Source organism: Rhipicephalus sanguineus, chromosome 1, assembly GCF_013339695.2.
Source record: "Rhipicephalus sanguineus isolate Rsan-2018 chromosome 1, BIME_Rsan_1.4, whole genome shotgun sequence".
Classification (NCBI taxonomy): Eukaryota; Metazoa; Arthropoda; class Arachnida; order Ixodida; family Ixodidae; genus Rhipicephalus; species Rhipicephalus sanguineus.
In genome coordinates, this window is record NC_051176.1 from 247,992,394 (window position 1) to 248,011,144 (window position 18,751).

An 18,751-nucleotide genomic window follows, 5' to 3' on the forward strand; every position below is an offset into this window, starting at 1 on the left:
TGGTACAGAGAATTCCCGAGTGTGCATTTTGCTTTAATAAAAACAGTTCGCACCATTTGGGGAGTCTTATTGTCCACTCAACGTTCGCCACGTTCCTGTCAAGAATGCCATGTCACTTTTAAAGCGCGCACACCGTTCGTGACCTAGCTGGAAGCACTGGGCGTGCGGTGATAACGCAAGGAAGAGGCATGCGAGTTAGATCACGCGATTATTTGTGAAACAGAAATACTTCATAAATATACACTTTCTTTTTTGAGTAACAAAGGACGTGCTTGGGGCGGCTCCCGTACCTCTCCTTGAGCTGTCGCCGCGCTAGAGCCGCGCGGCCGAAATTTCCAGGTGACGAATGGCGTGCGCGCTGTCAGTGACACACACATTCCTGAAAGCGGTAATTGCGTGGAGTTTCTGCGAAAGTAAACTCAAGCAAATGCAGATGACGTTTATCGCTGTGACTCTTAAGAAAAAAAATTTAGTATTTGGAGAGTATTTTGCATCATCCACCTCGCGTACTTTCCTTGCGTTATCACCGAGGTCCCGGCACTTCCCGGTCACGAACGGCGCGCGCGTAATCACCGTGATATAGCATTCTGGAAAGGAAAGTGACGAGAGCCGGGTCGGCCGGGTTTTCAAGAAAGGAAACGCGAGCAAGCCAGATGACGATTATCGTTGTGTGGCAGAAATACTCCCCTAATACTCGACTTTTTCCTGCCACGCAACATAAATCGTCATGAATGGCTTGCTCGCGTTTCCTTTCTCAAAACTGTGCCCTCGCTTCTGTACTATCAAAAATGCACTTTGTAACGCTACTTGCCGAACGCCGTTCGTGACCGGGAAGTGCAATGCGCGCCAGATGAATGATGATCATTAAACTCACAGAATAGACCGAGTAAAAAGGGCGTCATTTTGTCCCACAACAATAATCGTCATGTGGCTTGCTTACGTTTCCTTCAGCGCTGGTTTCCTTTCTTTAAAAGTCGGCGCTGGCCACTTTCCTATCAAGAATGCTATGTCACGCTGATAGCGCACATGCCGTTCGTGACCAGAAAGTGCCGGGCGCGCGGCGATAATGCAAGGAAGGCAAAATAAATTATTATCGTTAACTCTAAGTGCAGATGACGATTATTGTTGTGTAGCAAAAATACTCCCCAATTACTCGCTTTTTTCTTAGAGTGCATAAGTTTCCTTGCATAATCGCCGCGCGCTTAACACTTCGAGGTCACGAACGGCGTATATGCTATGTCGATCAGCATGCATGAGTCAGCATGACATATATATACACTCTATAATAATAATTGTTGGGATTTTACGTCCCAAAGCCACGATATGATTATGAGAGACACCGTAGTCGAGGGCTCCGGAAATTTCGACCACCTGGGGTTCTTTATCGTGCACCTAAATCTAAGCACACGAGCCTCTAGCATTTTTACCTCCATCGAAAATGCGGCTGCCGCAGCCAGGACTCGGTCCCGCGACCTGCGGGTGAGCAGTAAAGCACCATAACCACGACTACCGTGGCGGGTATTACACTAAGAAAACTTGCGCGCAGTTCGCACTAAGTCGCGCAAAGCTTGGCACAGAAGCACGGGCCCGTCGCGGCTTGTACCCCTCGTCGACCGACACGTCTAGCCATAGGCGTGCGCAGGTTTCTCCATCGGGGGGGGGGGGGGGGGCGAAGGTTCATCGCAGCCCCCCCCCCCCCTTGTGCGCGCACCTGTGCGTCTAGCTTCGAGATGCGCGGCTTAATTCCTCCTCAGGAGTACGCAGCCAGGCTCGGAGTGGCTGTCGGAGGTTGCGCGCGATGTCTCCGTCTGTGGGCGTGGCTTAGCTACTGCGCATGCGCGGCTTGGCCAGGTGGTGCGGCATCTGGTCGCTAGACGACGCGTTGGTTGCTTTCTCTTTAATTCTTTCTTTTTTAACACGAAAGTGTTTTGTGCCGGGGTCCACCAAGACTTCAGTGACGTATTTCCGTCACGGAAATGATATCGAAAAAATATACACGATCAGATGGCAAAGAACGGGCATCGAACCCACGACCGCTCGGTCCGCAACAACAGATGCCGGGCACGCTATCTACTGCGCCACGGTCTTTTTTTTTTTTTTTTGTCTTTATTGCAGGGCTTCAGTTTTCAACAGTGAGAAGAGAGTACATCCTGCCTACAATTGTTTCATGTGCAACAGTAATTCCATGCGAGGTACCCAATCGGGTACATCCTTTTGCATTTTTTTGCAATTCCAGAAACGAAGTCAGCGCTTCACAAAAGTATTGGCCTCGAGGCCCACCACTGGAAACGCCGGCGCCACCGTCGGCGTGACGTGCTTGGCAGGATCACGTGGTCTCAGCGGCCGCGTCGGCTGCTTGTGGAGCGCTGCCGCGTGCTTTGAAAACGAGTTTCAAGTACTACATGCGCTGCGGTCTGTTCAAATACGGAGGTTTTCTCGCATTTTCTACTCAATTGAAACCATTTTAATAGAGTGGCTGCCTCTGAAGGCGACAAACATGGGGCTCTACCGCTCAGTGCCGCAGTGCCGGGCTTACGCAACAGAGCCCGGTGTCAGCCTGCAGCGGTAACCGCGGGACAAGAAACTGCGTGAAGCATGGGTTGTAAAGCTAAGAACCGGCAAGTAGCCATCGGCTGCGAGTCTTGTGTGCAACAAGCACTTCCGCGACGAACACTTTCGTTACTGCGTCGGGTCTGCGATGTTCGGTGAGTAGCAGACAGCGCGCACTGAGACGATGGCTCACGCGCGCTTCCCGCCGCAGCTTCCCGATGCTTATCTGCCACAGCATGGAGAAGGCGCTACCTTTTACCACGTGCGATACCATCTCAGAACCCTCCCGTGCGACCTCTTGATCGTCGGCCCCGTGCTCAGCATCCACAAAATCGGCTGCAGATATGCAAGTCATTGTTTAGATACGTTGAATTAAAAAACTCACAGGGTCCATTATGCATTCGCCAAAGGTGACTGGAAGGCGAAAGCCAGCTTCTTCTTCTTGTCAGTCGATGTATTGATTCTCCCGCGCCCGCCTCCAAAAGCGTTCTGCACCTAACGCGCTTTTGCACGGCCTCCGTGACCGATCACGGAGGCAATGCAAAGCGACCATGACGTTGAATACGTCATCACGTGACGTCACGTTATGTGCCGTCATAATGACGCTACATATTTTGGCGATCTGTGACGTCATGATGACGTCATATAACGCCATCACTGATCACGGAGGCAATGCAAAGGGACCATGCCGTGTGAATACGTCATCATGTGACATCATGTTATGTCACGTCATGGTGATGTCATAATGAAGTTACAAATTTAGGAGGTCTGTGACGTCATGATTACGTCATATGTTGACCTCATCACGTGACGATTATTTTTTGCGTCACTCGTCTTGACGCCGCGACGGTCAATCTTCCCGTTTGAAGAGGCATCTGGCTTTCGCCTCTACGCGACGTTTGCTGGTGGACGGACTATCTTGTGCTTTCAGTTCGTCGAAGATGATCATTTTGGCAGTAAAGAACACACTTCCTTTCGAAAGTTTTTACAGAAATGCGCTGGAGGGCTTCCGCGAGGTGATTTTGTAGAGCGCCGACAGCAAAACCTATGGGGCGCGCGCCGGCGGCATCCTGCCTAGCACGCAATCGAGGCGCGTCCGATAGAGGGCGACTCCGTAACTCCTCGCCGCCAATTCTATGGCTCGCCGAGCATCAACGTCAGCGTTACGTACAGCCATTCGGGACCTCCAAATGCTATAAAGCGCCAGTAATATCATAGGGAAATCCATCATCATTTTCAATCATCAGATACCTTATGCCCTGTGCGTCCAATGGGAAATCTTTCTTTAGTGTCCTTTGCAGGACGTCCCAGAAGAACACCCCGTCCCAGCATTCCAGAAGACATGCTCAATGGTTTCTGGTTTGCGACATAAAAAGCACTGCATGGTCACCCCACGGAACGAACAACCCCTTTTCAGACAACCACGTCTTAACTGGCAAGACCCCAGCATGAAGCTTAAAGAAGAAAGTTTTTACCCCCGGACGCACAGGCATGCCTTTTACGCGTTTTAGCACTTTGCTCCACGTTCCGCCACAGTACTGAGAACGGTACAAAGGAATGGGGAGAACAACATCACATAAATCTTTATATAACTTTTTACGGGAAACAGTGCCTAAATATTCAATAGAAAATCGTGCCTTGAGGAAGCGAAATGTCTCGATAATCTCTTTAAAGTAACCCTGTGTTTGACCTTTCAATCTAATAGAAGACACGACAAACTCAGGCAAAGCATTGGCCAACCGCACTTGGCAGACCGTGCGCAAAAACGGGTCTTGAACATCACGAAGGTACAAGAAGCGATTTACGAGCTGTCGCACGGTCACAGACTCTAGAGTCTTTACAAACGTGCCTTTTATATCTACCACTCTCCCGGTCGGCGGGGTGGTGTTGCCATTTGGGAGCGGTAAAGTAAAGTAATTCGTAATTACTGTGGCTTTCGCGATAAGCACCTGCGACACGTTGCACGTCCGTCCCATGATTCGGCGCGTTTTCAATAGAAGTTCAATTTTGTCAACGCCTTACACCGCGATGTGGCGATCTTAGCGCAAGCGTCGTAAAAGCGTCGGCTTCGCTCATAGCATCACGCTAATCAAAACCGAAAATAGCTCTGCGACGCGCGCCTGCCTCACGTGGCTGTAACACCGCGTTCCCCATGGCGTTCCCCACTCACGCGCTCACCCCGAGAAAAATCGCGGCCGGGCTACCGGGGCGCGAGTTTGTAATATGCAGAGCGCTCAACGCATGGCAACGGCAGGGGCGCGCTATTGGCTGCGCGCACACAGAGACGCCGCTGCGGAGTTCCGCCTAGCAACGGCCGCGCCGCGCTCTCCTTCTCGGGGTGCCTTCCGCGGGAATTTTAAATGGTGAACGCGGCCGCTGGGCCCCGTAGAATTTTCGTCGCCGCTTGTGAAGTGCTACTGCTCTCGCGTTGACCGAATACGCCGTCGGCGCCGTATGGTTAGACTGTGCTTTGTGTATTTTGTTTTGTTATAACGGTGAACACGTTCACCCATGAACATTTGTGTTGTCGCCACTGTCTTTTGTGCCTTGATGCTGCAGCAAGACGCGATCGGCCGTTGTGTTCCACTGTGCGTTTCTTTTTTTCTTTTTTTAACAGTGAACACGCTCGCCCTTGAATATGTGTGCTGTCTGCTGTGTCTTTTGAGCCATCGCGTTGTCGCAAGACATAATCGTTGTTTTGTTGGACTGATTGCTTTTGTTTATTTTTTAACGCTGAACACGCTTTCACGTGAATATATGTGTTGTCGCCAGTGTTTTTTGCGATCTCGCGTTGTCGCAAGACGTGATCACCGTGGGTTCGAGTGTGCCTTGTGTTTTCTTATTTTTTTTTGCGTCTGATCTTGCCAACGCATTTCGTAGCCCTGCAACGCCGGTGTTGTACGGCTATGCCCACGGAAAGCAGCGCATGTGAGACGTCGGCGCGCCGTGCAATCGAATGCGTTGAAGACAATGACAGTTCGTCGCCTGACGTTGACGTGCCGCTGCCGTTGCCATGCGTTGAGCGCCCTGCATATTACAAACTCGCGACGTGGTTCGGGCGAACATCACTGATGTACAAGACGCCTGCAGCTGTGTAAAAGATTACGGCTTGAAGACTAAACAGATCGTGGGTTGTAGACTTCGTGAAGTCAACAGCAAGGTGTGAAAGGTAATACAAAAATGGTGTTTCATAACTTCAAAATTAACTTGCGGCATCTTCTGTGGTGATTTAAATTCATGCTTTGGGGATAATGTCCAATGATGAGCCGTCTCAATGAGGTCGTATTATGTGTGCACTTGAGCCGTCTCAATTAGGTCGTATTAGCTGTGCTCGTTTTACTGCCCTAATTGAATTTTGTTTGTATTTCTTTTTTAGTAAATTTGCAATGTCAATCTGGCTCCCAATCTCTGGCCGATGCAACCTTGGGTCCTTGCTGGTTATTGTTTGTAATTTATCTATATTCTGTCAGTCGCGGTGCTGGCAATTCTTTCCAACTGAGCTTCAGTCAATCCTTCTAAGGTGTTATGCATGCCCAGGTGCGTTAATCTCTCTATGCTGGTGCTTTCGGGCAAGCCTAGGGCCTGCTTAAAAGCTTTCCTTACGAAAATATTGATTTTGTCCTTTTCTGTCTTGTTCCATTTAAGCCTAAGAATACTAGCCTCCTTCATTCCGTGATATACTTGTTTGTGATTTTCCTGATCAGCCAGTTGCCTTAGTGACCTTAGTCACTATTTTTATAAGAGTATTGCTGTTAGTTCGCTTCGACTCAATGTTGAGTACAAGGACCCTAACTTGTTCAATGAAGGGGACCTTTTCGTGCAAGTCTGTATCTCCTCGCACTCTCTCTCCTTCATGTATCTCTTGGGCCACCTCCTGTTAAGTATGGGCCTGTAAAGTTCTGATTTCTCTGGTGAAAATTCAAGCCTAGTGCCTGTGAGGTAGACTTCCACTTTATCTACCACTTCCTGTAACTTCTGTTCTATTTACCCATCACTGCCTTGCGAGATCCATATGGCAACATCATCCGTGTATACGGAGCGATTGATTCCTTCGATGTCTTCACGTTTTTTCTGACAGTCCTGTCGTAATGAGATTAAGAGCATGAGCAATATCATGGAGCCCTGAGGTGTAACTAAACTGTCCATGCCCCTCACCTCAGACTCGAGTTCCCCCATGTTGAAGGTTGTGGTGTCGTGCCAAGCACCACCGCGGGTTCGAGCACTGGGAGCTTCATGCAGGCTGCCGCGTCCTCGTTCATCCCGCGCCCGTGTACCGTTCGAACTGCTGCGCGCGAGAACTCGGCCCGTCACCGCGAAGGGACCGCGAGCCGACGCGTGCAGCGAGGGAGACCCTAGGCGACACTCTCCAAATCAGTGATTTATTACGGGGGATTTTAATACAAGAGAACAATGATTCGTTACAACCAATCGCACGTAAGATAGTTACACAGGATACCAATTAGCTAATACAATTGTTACCAAATGTGGCCGCAAATGGCACACCCACAAAACGAACAAACAAAGAAAGAACCAGGTTTGGAGAGCCGACCTACCCTTCGGCCAGCGCTCCCGCGATCTCGCACCCCAGAGCAGAAGAAAACAGAACAGACATAGCAACACTTAAAAGGAACATACGGTGCACGATCGCGAGGCGCTGCCTCGGGACCTCGAGACCGCGGAGGGTAGCGCGCGCCCGCTGAGGCCGGAGCCCCGACAAAACGACGTAACCGCAGGCCGGCGGCGAAGAACAAAGAACAAAGGATCGCCGCCGGCCAGAGCGGCCAAAACGCGTACGCACCCTTCGAGGTCCCCAAGTGGTCTCCCCCAACCTGGTCGCGCGCCCGCCGCTTCTAGGCGAGCGCGAGCAAGGTCCAGATCCCGCCAAAACTGGGCCAATGGGACACCGTGTTTAACCTTTGAGGGCGGGGTGGCAGCAAAGTGACGGCGATTTATGACCAGCTGCCACCCGTCCGGTCGAGGGGAGAGGGACACGAGAATTCTCCAAGGGAAGATGGCGTCGAGCCACTGGCGCGGACGCCTGAATTCCCACAAGGTAACCTTCTATACGTTAGGAAGTATCGGATGTAATTGTATGATATTTCTCCTAGGTTTAAGTTGGTGACCTAAGTGAGGTTTAAGTTGGTGACCTAAGTGAAATGTGCAGGTTTGTGGAATACTTTCGTGAGATCCAACCATAATGTAGATCAGGTTCACATTGCGCTCTGATTGCTCTCATTATTTTCCCATCCTATGGTACCTACGCCATAACATATGAAAATAACTAGAACACAATTACTTATGTGGCTGCGGCACTTTTTCGATTTTGTTTTGCCAACCGCACGCCACGTATAAGGGGGGCCAAGTGCACACATAATACGACCTAATTGAGAACGGCTGATCATTGGACATTATCCCCAAAGCATGAAGTTAAATTACCACAGAAGATTCCGCAAGTTATTTTTGAAGTTATGAAACACCATTTTTGTATTACCTTTCACACCTTGATGTTGACTTCACGAAGTCTACAACCCACGATGTGTTTGTCTTCAAGCCGTAATCTTCTACACAGCCGCGAAAAAAATAATAAAAAAAAACACAAGGCACACTCGAACCCACGGCGATCACGTCTTGCGACAACGCGAGATCGCAAAAAACACTGGCGACAACACATATATTCACGTGAAAGCGTGTTCAGCGTTAAAAAAATAAACAAAAGCAATCAGCCCAACACAACAACGATTATGTCTTGCGACAACGCAAGGGCTCAAAAGGCACAGCAGACAGCACAGATATTCAAGGGCGAGCGTGTTCACTGTTAAAAAAAGAAAAAAAGCATAAACGCACAGTGGAACACAACGGCCGATCGCGTCTTGCTGCAGCACCAAGGCACAAAAGACAGTGGCGACAACACAAATGTTCATGGGCGAACGTGTTCACCGTTATAACAAAACAAAATGCACAAAACACAGTCGAACCTTACGGCGACGACGGCGTCTTCGGTCAACGCGAGAGCAGTAGCAGTTCACAAGCGGCAACGAAAATTCCACGGGGCCCGGCGGCCGCGTTCACCGTTTAAAATTCCCGCGAAAGGCACCCCGAGAAGGAGAGCGCGTCGTGTCGTCGTGGCGGCCGTTGCTAGGCGGAACTCCGCAGCGGCGTCCCTGTGTGTGCGCAGCCAATAGCGCGCCGCTGCTGTTGCCATCCGTTGAGCGCTCTGCATATTACAAACTCGCTACCGGGGCGGCACGACGCGCGTTGCGTTCAATCACATTTTAACATGCCGCGGGATGGCGACCAAGTTCTGCGTCCAATATGCGACGCTCTTCTGGCTATCACACCTCGTTCTCTGATTAAGCTTTCACCGTTACCTACTACAGCTACCACAAGGGTTTGTTTAATCATTTAGCATGGACGTTAGTCGTCGGAATGGAGATGTACCACCAATCATCAAAGTGGGTACATCCACGTCACGGTGTAAGAATATACTCAGGTGATGACACTCTTCCCCCAACGCATGGGAAACTGCAATCCACGCGCGTCCAGATAATGTTCGGGTTCTTATCAGATGACCTGCAGTTTCATCGGCGCCGTCTTGGAGGGCGCTACGAAAAGCGGGGCAGTCGTCTCCATAGCAACGCGCATGCTGCTGATAACGTGCATTTTTCTGTGCCATTTTGCTGGATAATGTGCATCCGCCAAGCGGCGTCGAGGGGCGAAATCGAGAGAGCAACAGGAGAGGGCACGGCGAGCGCGGCGGCGATGACGCAGCACAACCGTGATTCGGCTACTCGCGGGCGCATCTCCGCCTCAAGCCATTAGATGGCGCACCGCTCAACGGACCGACGACCGAACATTTTCTGGCCGCCTAGGCGCGCGCAGTGTCAACACCTGAATATTCTTACACCGTGATCCACGTTAAACGGTGCTATAGCTGCATCAATATACATTGATGCATCAATATACAATATGCAAATTCTCTTATATCAATGTACATTAAACAATCAGTTACTTCTGTAAGGGCACGCTTTACTTTCGTGTTATTCCGATTCCTATGACAAAGGGATCAACCATGTTTTTTTCTCCTTCTTGCTCTCTTTCGTTGATGTTCTCTCTGTCTCTTTTTCTCTCTGCATTTCTTTCTTTCTCATTCTTTCTGTGCTACGCTTTACTCTTTCCACTCCTCCTCGCGCTCACTTCTCTTCCCCGCCCCCTTGCTTTTCACAGGAGAGAAAAACGCCGCCATGCTGGGCTGCGCGCGGGAGTGCTGACGAAAGCCTCGGCATTGCTTTTTTGGGGGGTCACGCCTATTTTGCGCAGCCCAGAGAGGATTATGGTGGCGCCCAGGAAGCCGTCTGTCAAAAGGACTATAACAGGGCTATGCTATATATATGTTCTGCCAGCGTGCCTGGATAGCCGAGTGCTTTGTACGCTCGCCTTCGGATTGAAGGCATGCTGCACGCACGCGCGCGTTCGAGATCAGCCTCGTGAACAATTTTTTCTCAGCAAGAACTTTTTTTCTTTCTTTCCGTCTCTTTCTCTCTCTCTGTTCTCGTTCTCTGGGTTATTAATTCTGTAGCACATACCCGTTCATGATGATGATAGTTTTCGGGCACGGTCACACACTTTACGCCGAGCTCAGCTTCGCTGCTAAAAATCGAGTATTTGGGGAGTATTTCTGCTACACAACGATAATCGTCATCCACCTCGCGTACTTTCCTCGCGTTATCACCGCGGTCCCGGCACTTCCCGGTCACGAACGGTGCGCGCGTTATCAGCGTGACATAGCATTCTTGATAGGAAAGTGACGAGAGCCGGGTTTTCAAGAAAGGAAACGCGAGCAAGCCAGATGACAATTATTGTTGTGTAGCAGAAATACTCCCCAAATACTCGATTTTCTTTATTCCTTGCGTTATCACCGCGGTCCCGGCACTTTCCGGTCACGAACGGCGTGGCATAGCACTGCAGTCTCGATAAGAAAGTGGCGAGAGCCGGGTTTTCAAGAAATTTAGGAAACGTAAGCAAGCCAGATGATCATAGGCGTGCGCAGGGGGGGGGGGGGGGGGCAAGGGGGCGGGAAGGGGGGGGCGCAAAGTCAGCCCTATACATTGTAGGGGGGGGCGAGAAGAGGGGCGCAAAGGCAGCCGCATACATTGACATAATAGGGAGGGGGGCGCTGCGACGAACCTTCGCCCCCCCCCCCCCCCCTGAAGGGGAACCCTGCGCACGCTTATGCAGATGATTATTATTAAGTGGTAAAAATACTCCTCAAATACTCGATTTTAGAGTGTGAAAAGATCGAGTAAAAAGTGTGTCTTTTCGTTACGCAAGACTCCTCCGTGTTACGCAACGATAATCATCATATCTACGTACCTTACGTTGCTTAAGCGAGCACCCGCAAAGGGTTTTGGGGCCCCAAATGTTTTACGTGTCTTTCCTTACAATAGGGAGTTTTCGAATAGGGGCCCCAAATGTTTGGGGCCCCAAAACCCTTCGCGGGTGCTCGCTTTGGGTCCAGCTGGAGCTAAGAGTTTTCGCATTGGTCTGCGGTGCTTTAGACACTCCCTTAATTCTAGGTCACTGTAGTCTCAATTGGCCAAGAGCCGCCGCTTCAGTGGGTGCCGTCACGTTTGCTTGACGCAAAGTCTTTGGGGGAGGCTTTGGGGCTCCCGCTAAATTTGAGAAATAGCGTCCCCAAAGCAAACCCCAAACGCTGTTTGGGTCTCGCGCATGCGCAGTGGCCTCGACGCTATTTTCCTGGGGCCCCAAAGAAATAGCGTCGAGGCCACTGTCTCTGTCTCTCTTTTTTTTTCTGCCGCAGACCCTATTCGAAAGACCCAAAGCGAGCACACTCAAGACCTAGGCTTAGGGAATTTTCGAATAGGGGCCCCATTAAAGAACCACAGGTGGTCGAAATTTCCGGAGCCCTCCACTACGGCGTCCCTCATAATCATATCGTGGTTTTGAGACGTTAAATTCCAGTTATTAGGAAGTTTTCGAATAGGGGCCCCAATTGGGAAATAGCGTTTTGGGTCCCTAAAACGATTGGGTCCCCAAAGCATTTTGCGTGTGCTCGCTTTGGGTCAAGCAGGAGCTACAGTGTTTTCGAACAGGGTCTGCCGTCGCTTCAGTGAGTGCCGTAATGTTTGTTTGACGCAAAGCTTTTGGGGCAGGCGTTGGGGCTATCGCTAAATTCGAGAAATAGCGTCCCCAATGCAAAACCCAAACGCTGTTTGTGTCTCGCGCATGCGCAGTGGCCTTGACGCTATTTCTTTGGGGCCCCCCAATTCGAAAACTCCCTAATAGGGAGTTTTCGAAAACTCCCTATTATCGCCGCGCGCCCGGCACTTCCAGGCCACGAACGGCATATGAGCGTTATCAGCGTGACACAGCATTCTTGGAAGGAAAGTGGCGAGCGCCGATTCATCAAGAAAGGAAACGCAGGCAAGCCAGCGATTATCGTGGGACAAAAAGACAACCTTTTTACTCGCTCTTTGGGTGCAAAAACGCCCTCTGGGTTTGTTTTCGGTTTTGGCTTAAGCGGTGAGAATTTTAAATTTAAGATGCAGTAATTGGAACAGGATTTAATTGTTAAATAAATATACTTGTGACTATGGGAGTAAAGAAAAACTAAAATTATAAATGTGCACATCCTACTATACGGCAGCGTCATCTATGTGCGCGAACATTATAAAGAAAGTACGGTGTCGTCTAAGCCACATCAGGCAGCCGCCGAAGCAGCTTGCGGTGTCGACGCCGTCGTGCCACGTAACACCGAAGGGAGTAGACGTACGGTTTTTGACGTTTCTATGTGGTTTGTCTGAAGACGCGTCCAAGATGCCTCTCAAGTTAGACGTCAAGAGAAAGCTTTTGGCTAGGTCTGATCGCGTCAAATGCGTCGACCTGCACCCAACCGAGCCGTGGATGCTGGCCAGCCTCTACAACGGTAATGTTCATGTTTGGAACTGTGAAAGCCAGCAGCTTGTCAAAACGTTTGAAGTCTGTGACCTACCAGTTAGAGCTGCGAAGTTTGTTCCTCGAAAGAACTGGGTCATCACTGGTTCTGATGATATGCAAGTCCGAGTGTTCAACTACAACACATTGGAACGGGTGCACATGTTCGAGGCTCATTCCGACTACATCCGTTCCATCGTCGTCCACCCAACCCAGCCTTTCATTCTAACGTCCAGTGACGATATGCTGATTAAACTTTGGAACTGGGAGAAACAATGGGCATGCACCCAGGTGTTCGAAGGTCACACCCATTACGTCATGCAAATTGTCATCAACCCGAAGGATAACAACACCTTCGCTAGCGCATCCTTGGACCGAACAGTCAAAGTGTGGCAGCTCGGCTCCGTGACGCCCAACTTCACCCTCGAAGGCCACGAAAAAGGGGTGAACTGCGTCGACTACTACCACGGAGGTGACAAGCCGTACCTCATCTCGGGGGCCGACGACCGCCTTGTCAAGATCTGGGACTACCAGAACAAGACATGCGTGCAGACTCTCGAGGGTCATGCACAGAACATCACTGCTGTCTGCTTTCACCCTGAACTTCCAATCATCATGTCCGGCTCTGAAGATGGCACAGTGCGTATTTGGCATGCCAACACCTACCGGCTTGAGAGCACACTCAACTACGGCTTGGAGCGAGTGTGGACAATCTGCTCTCTTCAAGGCTCGAACAACATGGCACTGGGTTACGACGAAGGAAGCATCATTATCAAGCTGGGACGGGAAGAGCCAGCCATGTCCATGGACAATTCTGGCAAGATAATTTGGGCAAAGCACTCAGAGATTCAGCAGGCTAACCTGAAGGCCATGGCAGACACGGAGATCAAGGATGGAGAACGACTACCCTTGCAAGTCAAGGACATGGGCAGCTGTGAGATTTACCCGCAGACCATCTCACACAACCCAAATGGACGCTTTGTTGTTGTGTGCGGTGATGGCGAATACATAATCTATACAGCTATGGCACTGCGCAACAAGAGTTTTGGCTCGGCCCAAGAGTTTGTCTGGGCACTAGACTCTTCTGAATATGCTGTCAGAGAGAATGGATCCACTGTAAAAATTTTCAAGAACTTCAAGGAACGCAAAGCCTTCAAGCCAGAGTTTGGTGCAGAGGGCATTTTCGGTGGCTTTATGTTGGGTGTGAGATCAGTAAGTGGACTTGCATTCTATGACTGGGAGTCATTAGAACTTGTTCGTCGCATCGACATTCAACCAAAACATGTGTACTGGTCTGAGAACGGTGAGCTCGTGAGTATCGCCACTGAAGATTCCTTCTACATTTTAAAGTATGACCAGGATGCTGTTACCAAGGCCCATGAAGCAAAAGAAGGAGTAACAGAAGATGGCATTGAGGAAGCCTTTGATGTTCTTGGTGAAGTACAAGAATCTGTGAAGACAGGTCTGTGGGTAGGTGACTGCTTCATCTACACGAACAGTGTGAACCGGCTGAACTATTACGTCGGTGGTGAGATAGTCACTATAGCCCACCTTGACCGCACAATGTATGTGCTTGGTTACATCTCAAAAGAAAGTCGGCTTTTTTTGGGTGACAAGGAGCTCAATGTAGTCTCCTACTCTTTGTTGCTGTCTGTTCTTGAGTATCAGACAGCAGTCATGCGTCGAGATTTTGAAACTGCTGACAAAGTCCTTCCCACAATTCCAAAGGAACAAAGGACTCGGGTAGCTCATTTCCTGGAGAAACAGGGCTTCAAGGCACAGGCACTGGCAGTTTCCACAGACCCCGAGCACAGATTTGAGTTGTGCTTGCAGCTTGGCGATACTAAGACTGCTCACCAGCTAGCAGTAGAAGCTCAAAGTGAGCAAAAATGGAAGCAGCTGGCTGAACTGGCCCTTGCACATGGTGACTTTGCTCTTGCTCAAGAATGCTTGCACAATGCTATGGATTTCGCTGGCCTGCTTCTCTTGGCTACATCTGCAAGCAATGCAGACATGATTTCAAAGCTAGCGACCAGTGCAGAGGCTGTTGGCAAGAACAATGTTGCATTCCTTGCCAAGTTCTTACTGGGTGACGCAGAAAAAGCATTTGAGGTTCTCCTGGCCACAAAACGATATCCAGAGGCTGCCTTCTTTGCAAAATGCTATGTGCCTAGCCAGACGTCACGTGCTGTGAAACTATGGAAAGAAGAGCTTGCCAAGGTCAGTGAGAAGTCTGCTCAGGCTCTGGCAGATCCCGAGGACTACGAGAACCTTTTCCCGGGACTTCAGGAGTCCATAAAGACTGAAGAGTTTCTCAAGCAGCAGCACCTTGCAGGCAGAAAGCCTGCAACTGAATTTCCAAATATAGTGCCCCATCAAGACCGGAATCCCGTAGAAGAGATGAAAACAGCTGAAATGGCTGGTACCTTTGTGTACACTGTGCATGCTGCTGGAGAAGCTTGTCCAGCACAACCTACCATGTGCCCTGGAAAGCTGCCACAGGGAAGTACTTCTGCAAAGGAGGACGAGGAGGATCAGAGCGGCCAGAATGAAGAATATGTGGACTTAGACCAGCTGGAACAAGAGCTGGAGCAGGATATTGAGAACTTGGCACTTGATGAAAATGTAGATTATAAACTGCAGGAAGACCTCCTCAGTGATGACTGAGCACCTCCATACACATTTCTCAGCTCCTTCTGTCCTGTGTTTGTATTAACCTTTTGGCATGGTCATGTAAATTTACTCTACAAGTGCTATTTCAATAAATGTACTGACAATGAACATGCATTCTTAATGGAAAGGTGCACGTATTTTGCAGGCAATGAGCTTGCTAAATGCCTGCACTTATTCCAAACCATCAAAACGGTTGACACTGAATGTTTTAATGCTGTATCTTCTGAAACTGTGTTGGGCTGCATGTATCTTGGTGAATTTTATAACTAATTTGCCTCATTAGTGGCTGTTGTGCATGTATTGAGCATTTCTGTCTCCTAATGCCTTGATGCAGGGACTCTGGAACCTCCCCCCTTTGTTTTTCGAAACTTCAGCTTCCTTATACTTGCACGAGACAGACCCATTGCCCGCACTAATTACGACATCACAGCTCAAAGAAATATCTACCGCTTAAACCAAGCACAAGGATCCACGCAGTAACTCCAAGCATTACCTTCTTGCCTTGACGGTTGCAGTGTGTTGGCCGTGAACACACATCTTCATTCTGTCTATTGTGCAAGGGTGCTTAGTTGGGCTGTATGGTTTACATATGTCGCTACAAAACAGCACAAATGGGGCAGGTGAAAGAATAGAAAGGGTGCTGCCTGCCAATTCTTTCACCTGTGCTGCTGTTTGCATTGTCTATTTTAACCACACATCTATTTGTTAACTATTCTCTAATCCTAGAAATCGAGTTCCTAGAAGGAAGCAGTTATGGGTTCTAAATCATTCGTCCAGGATTTCGTTCCAAGTTGTTTTTTCTGGGTAAGTGGTTTTATGTTTTGTTTCCTGTCGTAACTCAGTGGTACCAAGTCTTCAATGGAATACGAACTTCAGCAATGCAGGGAATCTGACTAAAAGTCAAGACTCTGCAGATGTTTTCAGCACCCCCTCTTGAAGGAAATTTGCAAATCCTTTGCCATGAGGCTGTATATATTTTATGCAAGTGTTTGTATTAAACGGCTGTATTCAGCTATTCACTTAATGCACCTACCTGAATGCGCAGGCAATGTCATTTCTATGTCGTTCTTTGAAGAAGCAAAGGTGGAAAGCTCAAATTGATAGGAGGCCCAAGAACTTCCCATTACTTTGTAGCTAAGTGTATGTTGTTGCTACCCACAGCCCCTAGCTTGGTGGCCATGTTTGCTGCCAGGCATGAAGTTCAATTTCCAGCATCTGTGGCTGCATTGTGGTAGGGGCGAAATGCTCACTTGGTGCCAAACTTTGGGTGTACATCACTTAAGGAACCTTCCCTGATTAAAATTTCCGGAGTCCGTCATCATGGTATGCTGCAGAAAGACTGGCTTTCGGACGTGAAATGCCACAATTGAATTTTTTCACCTCATGGAATTTAACAATTGCCAACACCAGATAAGGCGAAAGTTGGGCTAGTTGTTATAGAGAATAATAGGTCATGGTTACTCGCGAAAAAGGAGACTGGGATGAAAAGAAACGCGGGAACACTAGCGTGTTCCAGTGTTTCTTCTCGTCACCGTCTCCGTTTTCACTAGTAATCATGACCTATCATTCCCAACACCAGATCCCAAGGTGCCACATTTTGTATTCTAGTACTGTAAAACACAGTATTAGCTATTGAATGTAACTCATTGTCATTATCTGCCTATTTTGTGTCTACAGCAGAACAAAGGCTTCTGCTAACCATCTCCAATACAACAAAGAAAAAAACCGTTGGTCTCATTGTCTAAGGTTTACCACTCTTCAGACCTCAGTTCCAATCATATGAAAAGACACTACTTTGCACAGGCAAAGCCTATTGCAATAATACCGTATATACACGTGCAATGGTCGCACCCATGTAAAAGCCACACCAAGAACTTTGTTACAAAAGTCTCCCCAAAAATATATTTTAAAAATCACCCTTGTATTAGCGGCATCAATGATTTTTGAGAAGGTTAGCTGTGTTATCTGCTGTGAGGTGCCTGAATTCTGAAGCTTTTGTTCTGAAACATCCGACTGGCTGCTCACAAGTTGAAGACTTTGCTCCAAAGAAGGTGAACTCAGAAAAACGAATGCACAGAGACGCTCTTTTCGAGGCTAGCACAGCATGTTCCTGGAGATAGAAGACACTTCTGCAGTGTGTAACAGAGAGCCGGAGTGACGGCTATGCTATTTCAATGGAAACGCTGTGCGTGAAAGTGTTCGGCATCACACGAGACAAAGGCATTTCGGTTAGAGCATTTAAAGCCAGCAATGGATGGATCTGGCACTTATGAAGCGAAAGAACCCTTCTCTCCGCCGTCGTACGACACACTAATGTCAGCATTGAAGCGAAAAAAAAAAAAAAAAATCTTTTTTTTCTCTTCTCCCTGTACAAGCGAGTACTGCAGTTCAACAAAGGCAAGTATAGCAGATAATATTTAAGGAAAAAACATGTTGCGCATCTTTCTCCGTGTAATGGCCGCACCCGTCATTTTCGCCCCAAATGTAGGAAAAAATCCTGCAGCCATTACACGAGCATGAACGGTAGTTATTACAAGTGAATAGTACTCTTCATGGATACCTAGACTAGTGGAGAAAAGATGGAAACTGACCCTAAAAAAAGCTTCACATCACTTGGCCGGACTAGAGGAGAAACATGACGCACACACCAAACTAAATTTCTATCACTTCCATATTTTACTCTGCACCAATTTTTATTCTTATACAAGTAATGCTTTCAAGGTAAGCAAACAGTTAAACCAATACCCAATACACCTGGCAGTATGGTTGGAGCCTGCATGGACACTTGGAAAACATTCAACTGCCGAGGAAGGCATTTCAGTAGGCTGAATTTGTGCTGCAATAGTGTTGTCATTCTCAACTTAGCAAAGCAACAATTTAACATATTGCGCTATTGAGCATGCACAGATAACAAAACTGGAAGCAATATAGCATTGTCAGTTGTGTCATGTGTTTCTGGAGTGCAGAGCTATATACGGTTCACCTGGAAACATAACTGATATTTAACCACTAGCCATGAAGCTCTATAAAGCGACACTTGATTTTCAAACATGCACACAAATGTAAACAGGTAAGGCAGCATGATAATGTCTTTAGAAACGTACATTAGGCAATAAATAATGCAAGCAAAAAACAAGCTATGTACTGAGGAAACAAAGAAACGTTTAATTAGTTACCATTCCGACTAGTAAAAAGAAAACAAAGAGATACTAACATAGACATTCAATTTTCATTACACAGAATGCCCAAAGTACAATTTAATATTTTCTTGCTAGAAGTGACTGCTCCCAACTTGCTCTGGGCTGTAATTTTTCTTGATGTTTTCAATGTACTGAGATGACGGGAGTGCCTAGAAGCAGGCACCGCAGCTGGAAGCCTGGAAGAGCTAGAGCAAGCAAGAAGCACTCAATCAGGTGTCACGCTGGGCAATTAATTTTGTTTTTACTCGTGCGCAACTCTTATGAGCAGGGAGCCACTTGGCTCTGTCATCCTGTAGACCAAGGCCCCTTCCTGTGAGGCTTGGTCGCCACATGGATGTGCCAGGAGGCAGCCAATCCAAGTAGGAGCATGAGATGGC

General features: G+C 48.5%; 1 protein-coding gene across 1 annotated transcript; it reads left to right on the forward strand.

The window, feature by feature from the left end:
* Window positions 1-12,264: 12,264 nt before the first annotated feature.
* LOC119376613 (coatomer subunit beta') lies at window positions 12,265-15,282 on the forward strand. Its single transcript, XM_037646396.2, has one exon. It carries the CDS (start codon window positions 12,385-12,387, stop codon window positions 15,166-15,168), a length of 2,784 nt encoding a protein of 927 aa, XP_037502324.1. The 5' UTR covers window positions 12,265-12,384; the 3' UTR covers window positions 15,169-15,282.
* The last annotated feature ends 3,469 nt before the right edge of the window (window positions 15,283-18,751 follow it).

Coding starts and splice junctions, on each gene's coding strand:
- LOC119376613 (XM_037646396.2), top strand. CDS start 12,385: ATGCCTCTCAAGTTAGACGTCAAGAGAAAGCTTTTGGCTAGGTCTGAT.